We start from the raw sequence: 8515 nt of genomic DNA on the forward strand, positions 1-8515 counted from the left end.
TCTTGTGCTGAAAAGTCCAGGCTGGCAGCCTGTGCACAGATATCAGGGTTACTGGTTACTGCGATGTCCTCCGGAAAGGACATCGATGCCCACACCTGGCGGCCACTGACATGCCTCTGAGGAGAGAAGACGTCTGAGGAACGGATTTGGGGTCTGGAATAGGGCGAGAGAGAGCCCTGTCAGGAGGATGTTCACATGCCAGGTGGAGGTGGTGGGGCCGAGTCGGGTGCGGTGAGCGGGGGCAGACGTGGACGGGCAGGCTCAGGAAACATCCGAGAGTTCAAAAGCACAATCCTCGTGCTGTAGATGCTCCTGGTATGGACAGCATGGCTGGTCTCAGGCTGGACCAGCTCTGTCAGAACTGCAGGCCTGTGGGGCCCAGGCATTCGTGGTCTTAGAAGTCACTCGAGTGGTCTGCTGTGCAGCCAAGGCTGGAAGCCCTGGCCTCAGGCCTGCCACTCAGAAAGTGGCCCCCCACCAGCAGCACTGCCAGCACTGCCAGCACTGGTGGGTAAGGACGGGAGAGTCACGGCATGGTTAACGTTTCAGAAGCTAGAAGCATTGATCTCGTTTCCTGACTCTGAGTTGACCTGCCTTGGTGCCGTGAACTGGGGTGGTGCCCAGAAATGCCCCCGAGGAGGGTCCAGTGTCAGCTGGGGCAGATGTTGTGGACCACACTGTTACTGTAGTCACTTAGGACACGGCCAGGGCCATTTGTCCCGTCCATAAACATAAACAGGGCTCAGTGTGACTCCCTGCTTCAGGCCACAGTGCAAAGTGTGGCAGGGTTACAGGCTCCCTGTGGAACCAGCCTCCACAGTCAGGCATCTGAGGTGCTGAGACACCGCATCGTCTCATGGGGACTGTGAAGTATCCGCACCGCACAGCTGCTGCCCAGGGGCGGCCCAGCATGCCCACTGCTCCTCTGTGACATCTGAACCCATCAGACCCCACTGAGGGACTCCTTCCAAGGACTTCCGAGGGCACCCCAGCCCCAGCTACGGTTGCATTTTTAAAAGGCTGTCACTGTAGTTACTTAGGACCCAGCAGGGCCATTCATCCCATCTATAAACGTACATGTCCATGATGCACGGGGCACTAGTCTGGGGCCAGGGAGGGCCGCGCCAAGGTAGATGAGGGCCAGCGCTCAGGAACTCCCAGAGCTGGCGGGAGACGAGGCAGGGACACAAGGCTGTGTTGCAGGTGTGCGTGCAGAGGGGCGGCAGCCCAGGGGGAAGGCCTCGTGCCCAGAGGAAGGGGCGCAGAGAGCCAGAACTCCAGGCAGAGCCTCCCTGAGCCCAGGGCAACAGGAGACCAGCGGGGGCCTGTGCTCACTGCCGGGTGGAGACAAAGCCTCCGATGTCATGCCTTGCTGTCACCACCCATCACGGATAGTTACGTGGCAGCTACCTGGTGCAGTGGTTACTGCATTCTCACGGCTGACATTTCATCATCGTCATCCACACCTGTCATTGGCCCACATGCAGGCTCCAGCCTCTATAAACCGAGGGGCAGGCCGCCTGCCCAGGCAGGTCCAGGAGGGGAGGCTTTTGGGCAGGGCCCCAGTGCTGAGCAGGACTGGCTGGGATGCGCTACCAGGAGCTGTGCCCAAGGAAAGCCCCTGCCACTGCCCTGGCTGGTCTTGGCCATTCAGAGAGGCTCCTGCAGGGCTGGGCACAGTTCTGTCCCTTCTGATGGAGCCCCGTGCCAGCTGACCTACCCGGTGCTAGCCCCAGTGCCTCCTGTCTGCATTCCTCACCCCTCGTGCACTGTCCCTGCAGAGGCCCAGCTGTGCAAAGATGTGTCCCATCCATGCCTGGATGGGAGCATGGTGGGTGGGGGAGGGTACAGGACAGAGGAGAAGAAGAATATGATCGACGTACAGAGCTCTTTCTTTCCAAGCTCGGACATCTGGCTAAGTGTCACTTATTTGAGTGAGCGTTCTAATGGATGCTGCTATTGCCCTATTTTACAGATGAGGACGTGGAGCTTTGGAGAGATTTCGTGACTTCTTCTGTGTCTTAAAGCTCTGGGTAGCAGAGCTTGGACTTGAACCCATGAGTCAAAGTCAGGCAAGACACCTGGGCAGGAGGTGTCAGTGGCTGACGCTGAAGCCCAAGGCAGGTGGAGGGCTGGGAATGACCATCTGTTCTCGGTGTGAAGCGTTGGTGTCTTGTTACGTTGATCTAGGTCTAAAAGTGGTGACCAAAGACCCAGAGAAATTCAGCCTTCATGACCAGAACCACAAAGTGTTGGTGCTGGATTCTGGGACCCTCATGGCAGTTCTAAACAAAAGCATTCTCCCAGGTGACTCTCTTGGCTGCCTTCCTTCCGGGGCTTGGCTCAGGCTGTGGGACACCTCTGGCCTCGGCAGAGCCCAGGGACCACTAGGAATGGAATGGCGGTTGGGCGACTAGACTGGGGGACCAGATTCAGAGGAGGTCTCTCTGGGCCTTGGGTGAGGAGGAGGCTTGAGCTGGGGGCATGGAGCCTGGAGTCCCTACACACGGGGGCCTCTCCCTGCTCTGAGTCCCCCTTCTGTCTTTTCCCAGAGACCTTCTTTGTCTTGGCCTCTCACTTGAGCTCAGCCTGTGAAAACGGAAGCCCCATTCTCTTGGCGGTGGCTGACGGAGAGCTTTGTCTCTGCTGTGAGCAGGACAAGAGTGCAGACCAGCCATCCCTTCTGCTGAAGGTGAGAGTTCCAGCCAATTTCCTGTCCCCTCGGCCACCCCACAGGGGAAGGCCGAGACCTGCCATGCCTCTCGGTCTGCACAAGTTCCCACCTGGGCCCCGTCCTCCTACCTGGCTCTCCAAACACAGCTGGCCTGCTCTGCTCCCTTGCTGGCGGCGCTGGCCAGTTAACTCCTTACTTCCTAGAAGAGGAAGCTGAGGCATCTGGCCATCCAGCACGAAGCAGATCAGCAGCCCTTCACCTTCTACCGGGCAATGGTGGGCTCCTGGAACACACTGGAGTCGGCCATGCATCCCGGCTGGTTCATCAGCACCTCCTGCAATCCTGGCGAGCCTGTCAGAATGACAAATCAACCTGGGATAAAGAACACCATTGAGTTTTCATTCGAGCAAGTTTGTGAAGCTAAAACAGGCCCTGCAAAGTCAGTGGGTGGGGAAGCCTTCCCTCCTGTGATGGAATAAAGTTCTAGCTGCAGTGTGCCAGTGTCTGCCCGTGGGCCTCTGAGTGTCACTGTGGCTGTGTCATCCACAAGTCCACGGTCTGGCCAGGCAGAGTCTGCCCTCGCCGTGGGGAGGGCTGACGGGCTCTGAATGAGCTAGTCCTGCAGGGTTGGTGGGTGCCGGGGGATCAACCCTGGGAATTGACCCAGAAGCGTATGGAAGCAGCTTAGTAGTCTGTGTCCAGGCCCCACGTGACAGGAAGAAAGACAACAGCAATTTGCCACAGCCACGTGTAAGTGGAAAAGGGTGGGTGGGTCCCTGCCAAGAGCAGGGTGACCCAAAACATGGGACAGGCAGAGACAAGTGACAGCCAGGGCATCAGGTGAGCAGCCAGTCACAAGGGCCTGGTCCTCTTACCGAGCTAGTTCCAGACGCTGGTGAAGGGCGATGGGCGGACTTAGGAGCAGAGCGGAGGGGACGGGGAGTGTCTGCCCATTCTGGCTTTTCAGGTATGAGCAACGCGACTGATGCAACGCAACATGTGTGCTAAAGCCTCAGCTGGATGGACATAGGGTGCATGTGGGTCTTCCTGCCGCTGTGACAAATGGCCAACGTCTTCTCGTCCTGGAGGTCGGTCCCGATGGGTCTTGTGGGGCTCAGATCAAGGTACAGGCAGCACCAGTCCCTTCTGGAGGCTCCAGGGGAGAAGCAGCTTCCTGTCTTTTCCTTGGCTCGTCGCCCCCTCCTTGTCTTCAGAGCCTGGTCATCAGGCAGCCATGAAAAGCAATGCTGCGACAGAGTGTCATGCGGATTGCATTGCACCCTGTGATCATGTCCACACATAGACACAGGCACACGCAGCCTTGCTCCTACCCCCTCTGCAGGCGTGCTGCCTGTGGCTCGTACCCTCCTCCCTGTCATCTACCACCGCCTCCCCATCCTGTAATCCCTGAAGCATGCCCTCGATTCCTTACTGGGGGCGACATTTTCTTGAATACCTCATTTATTCTAAAGCATGTATTTACTCACGAAGCGTTTCGCCAGCAGCTCGCTTGGCAGCATTTCTTTTTGGGGCCCTACTTTTGTCGTAGCGATGCCCAGTTACTCACACGCTCTATCAGCCTGCAGTGGAATCAGTAACCTGTCAGCAGTGCCTATGTAAAAGTGAAAGCATTCCCTTTTGCTCCCGTGGCCTCAAACAGTGCAAATAGCTTTCCCACAGGTCTCTGAAGGAGCTGCATGTGAGGCCTTCTGCCCTGATGGTCAGCTGCATTGCTTTGTGACTAGCTGCCATGCCGCTCCCTCCGACGCAGCCCTGGCCGGACCCGTGAAGTGCAGCGTTTCTTGTTTTGCACCTGCAGACACTCGAGGGAGTGCCACTCACCTCATCAGGCGTCCCTGCGTGTTCTCTGCTCCTGTGCCCTGTGATGACTTTTCCTTGAAAACAAGACATTCAAACCAAGGACGGGAATTATTTGGAGCGTGGATCTAAATATGAGATCATTTTGTTATGTTCGTTAGGAAACAAGACAGCAGACCGTCACCGAGCCCCACGTCACCGAGCCGAGACTTAACTCAATCTATTTAAAAACTAATTTGTTGAACGTGTGAAAACCAAAAGTCCACTTTAATTAATGAACTAAACTTAATTTTATAAAACTATTTCTTTTTGGAATACATTTCACTTTGAAATGCCCTTAGCAATTCGATTTTGGATATGAACATGAACTAGACCGTGAGGTCAGAAGTGTGTCAGCCAGTAGGTCACAGTGGGTCACAGAAACAGCTGGACGAGCACAGTTCAGTGGGTATGACAGGTCTTGGCTGTAGGCCCAGGTGCGGCCTCCAGAGACCACTTGCTGTCACTCAGGGTCACTCACTGTCATGGCGCCCTCTGCTGGTCGCGGGAGGCACGGCGCTGACGGCAGCGTGGCTGGACCAGGGCAGGTCCTGAAGGGGACACCCTGGCAGCAGTCCCTCTCCACAGAGGCACCCAGCAAGGGAGGGGGCGAGGCGACCCTTCCCAAGTTGCAAGGAGCCAAATGTGGCCTTTGCCAAGCTGAGGTGTGCGCAGTGAGCAGCATCCACTTGTGAGGGCCTTGGGCTTGCAGGTGGCTGGTGTGGAGGGCCGTACTCAGAGTAAGGTGTTGGCCTGCAGTTTAGAGGGGCTCTTGGCCAGAGCGGGTGGGCAGTTATAGGCCAGCCAGGGACCCAGGCGAGGTATACCCCTGAGCCTCAGGTGGGGCTCCCGTCTCCACCTGCCCCATGCCTACGAGGCTGACTGTGAGCAGCTGCCGCAGCTTCTGGTTTTGTACCCTGGTTCTGCTCGGGCTGTGGGCAGTTGGCAGGGGGATGTGGTTGGAGGACCCCTAGGCGGCATTGGCTAGATTCTACGTAGAAGGCCACAGCCCTGCCCTCTTCTACTTGGTCACCGGTCACCGCCTGTCCCCTGCCCTGTGCCTCTGGGGAGATCTGAAGCTTGCCCTCCTCCCACATGCTCTGGACCCACCTGCACTTTGTGAACACCCCCTGGACCCACCTGCACTTCCTCCTCCCCTGTGTGCATCCTATGAGAGCACCCCCGTCCTGGCCACATGGTGTCATCGAAGGCTTTAGAGGACAGTGGCGAGAGTAGATGTGTATTCTGGGATAACTAATGGATGCCTCGAGGTCCAGCTGACAGGCAGTGGCCTGAGCCCTGAGCACTGGGTCAGGACAGGGAGGGAAGCCGAGCCATCAGCGAGCATGCCAGCTGCACGCCGTCCTCGGATATGAGTTTTAACAAGCTGGTAATTTAAAGTGTTGGTTATGGAGGTTGCAAAAATAAGTGTGTCAGTGGTGTCACACCCAATACTGTGCGTTGCGCTGTCTCTCAGCCCCTGTCCTTCCTCGTGGCCAGGTGAGCAGCTGGTTCCACCACCACACGCTGCACTGCAGCTCATCCCAAGTTGAATATCCCAGGGAAACAGATGCGAAGCCCAGGTGTGCTCTGTGTAGGAAATTTAAAATTCTCTAGTAGTTGTAATAACAAAGGGAAAAGAAATGGATGGAACTCAAAATGTACAAACATCTCGTAGCACTCAAAAATATGAGAACAAACAACCCAGATAAAAATGGGCAAAAAAGTCTGAACAGATCCCTCACCAAAGAAGACGCACAGATGGCAAATGGGCACGTGAAAAGACACTCCACACCACATGTCAGCAGGAAGATGCAAATTAAACAGCAAGGAGGTACCACTCTGTCCCCAGTAGCGTGGCCACAGCCCGGACACTGATGACGCTGGGGGCTGCGGGACATGGAGCCACAACAACACTCACCCATTGCTGGTGGGGATGTGGAGTAGAGCAGCCGCCCAGGCAAATGGTGCAATGGCTTTTGTTTTTGTTTCTCTGGTCAAAGTTAAACATGGTCTCATCTTATGATGAGGTGAGCATGCCACACGAATGTTCACAGTGGCCTCATTCATCAGTACCCAAACCTGGAAGCCATCCAGCTGTCCCTCAGTAGGTGGAAGGACACACACACTGATGTCCTTTTGTGTCTGCTTGGGGTGGGGGCACAGACATTTTGCCCATGGAGGGAAGGCGTGGGCCTGTGGGGCCCAGAATCAGACTGTGCTGGATGAGCCCTGGTGGCCCTCAGCATCTCCAGGAAGTACACGGAAGGTGGGGAGGAGAGGATCAAGACATTTGTCCCCGTACCCGCCTGCAGGGCGGCCCCAGGCTGACTGCTGTTCCTGAAGAGGCTCACAGGTCCTGGCCCTCTGCGCAAGGCTCTGGTTGTGGTAGCCATTTCATCCTCCTGTCCCCTCAGACCTGAGGTGGGAAGGGGTATGTCCTGTTGCCTCTGGCGCTGAGGTTTGCATGGTGCCTTGGGATCCCGTGTGCTTTGCCCACATTTTATAAAGTGCACCTTTATGATATGTACCTTGAACCACCAAGTCTGAGTGTCGTTTCTTGCTAGGACTTGACTGACAGCATGGCTCCTGAGTGGGCCCGGGGACACTTGGAAGACGGTGCTGTGGGACACGAGCTCTCCCTGGCAAGATGCAGGTGACGAGCTCTCAGTTCTTGTTGCCAGAGGTGGTTTGTTATGCTGGGGACTTGAGTGGACAGGCCTGACGCGAGGCCCTCCATTCAGGGCTGAAACAGTGCCCGCCCTTGGACCCTGCAGCGCTGTCGGACCAGTGGCCCGACCAGCGGCCCGACCCTCTTCTGCTTCTGAACTTCCCATGATGTCCCCTGTGAGTGCTCTCGCTGTGCCAGCCACTCTAAGCAGGGTCCCCAGCTTGTGAAGTGGGAAGTGCTTGGCTGACAGGTTCCTGTGGGTAGAATCAATGGGTCAAAGGTACATACACTGAGACTTTTAGCAGCTCCTAGGAAATCACTTTCCACAAAGCCCAAGCAATTCACATGTCCATCCACGTGAGTGTTTTCTCATACCATCTTTTTAATCTGGGCCTTCCTGAAGGTTAGAAACTCAACCCCATGATGGTTTTGATTTGCATTTTGCTAATGACTAGTGTGGCTAACTGCCAGTTCTGCAAACTCAGGACTCCCTAGGTGGGACTGTGGAGGGCAGTTCCCAGACCCAGGAGACAAACTCTCTTCATCAGGGGCCTGGCACCTCCAGTGCTAGCCCCAGGGTAATATGACAGGAGAACTGGGCTTGGGGAAGTCCCCCAGTGTCCCCTCTGAGAAGCTAGGCTTTGTCGCCAGCCCTGTTTCATGTGGGCTTGATGCTGACTACCTGGGAAGCTCAGGTGTGGTTTTTGCACCTGAGCCTCACGGGATCTCCCTGCAGGAGGAACTGGCTTTCTTTCCCGTCATCCGGTGTCACACCCGCCAAGGCAGCTGGGGCCTCCCAGTGCATGTTGCATAAATGACCCAGCCCATCAGGCCCATTGCCACTCTCAGGGCTGCTGGAGCTGTGATCTAGCCCCTGGCCTTTTGGTAAAGGCATTTGCCCTTTGTCAGCGGGCAGCTGGGGGTCCTCTGGCCAGGGCAGTGGTGGCCATGCCAGGCTGGCTCCGCATCTGTCCTGTGGAAGACTGGCGCTCCCACTGGGAGCAGCTGGGTGCCTGGTGTGGGGCCCTCTCTGCTCCCCAGCAGAGGCAGGTGCCAGTGGGGGCTGTGGGAGGAGATGCAGATCCCAGGGCTGTGGGGTATTTAGGGCCCGCAGTCATGCCCGCCCTTGGCCTTCCAGGGGCCGCTGTCACTGGCCTACTTGCCCTACTCTCCCCACCGCAGCCACCTTGGTGTCCTAGAGGTGGCTCAGGTTTTCTGTAGGGCCAGGCTCCCCAGCCCCCTGTAGGTGGAAGGGCACACACACTGGCATGAGGACCTCAGGGGCCAGTGTCCCAGCGGGTCCTGGGAGCCCC

The 8515-nt window shown here is 56.8% G+C and overlaps 1 protein-coding gene across 1 annotated transcript in view; it reads left to right on the forward strand.

Annotated features, from left to right (window-relative positions):
* The first annotated feature begins 1933 nt into the window (after positions 1 to 1933).
* IL37 (interleukin 37) overlaps positions 1934 to 8515 on the forward strand; it is a 10394-nt gene continuing 3812 nt past the window's right edge. Inside the window, exons 1-3 of the mRNA XM_023521917.1 lie at positions 1934 to 2307; positions 2553 to 2692; positions 2878 to 3117. Of these exons, the coding sequence (XP_023377685.1) occupies positions 2058 to 2307; positions 2553 to 2692; positions 2878 to 3117 (630 nt within the window). The 5' untranslated portion in view covers positions 1934 to 2057. The remainder of the gene's footprint in view (positions 2308 to 2552; positions 2693 to 2877; positions 3118 to 8515) is intronic.

Source organism: Pteropus vampyrus, unplaced genomic scaffold (assembly GCF_000151845.1).
Source record: "Pteropus vampyrus isolate Shadow unplaced genomic scaffold, Pvam_2.0 Scaffold323, whole genome shotgun sequence".
NCBI classification, from domain to species: domain Eukaryota; kingdom Metazoa; phylum Chordata; class Mammalia; order Chiroptera; family Pteropodidae; genus Pteropus; species Pteropus vampyrus.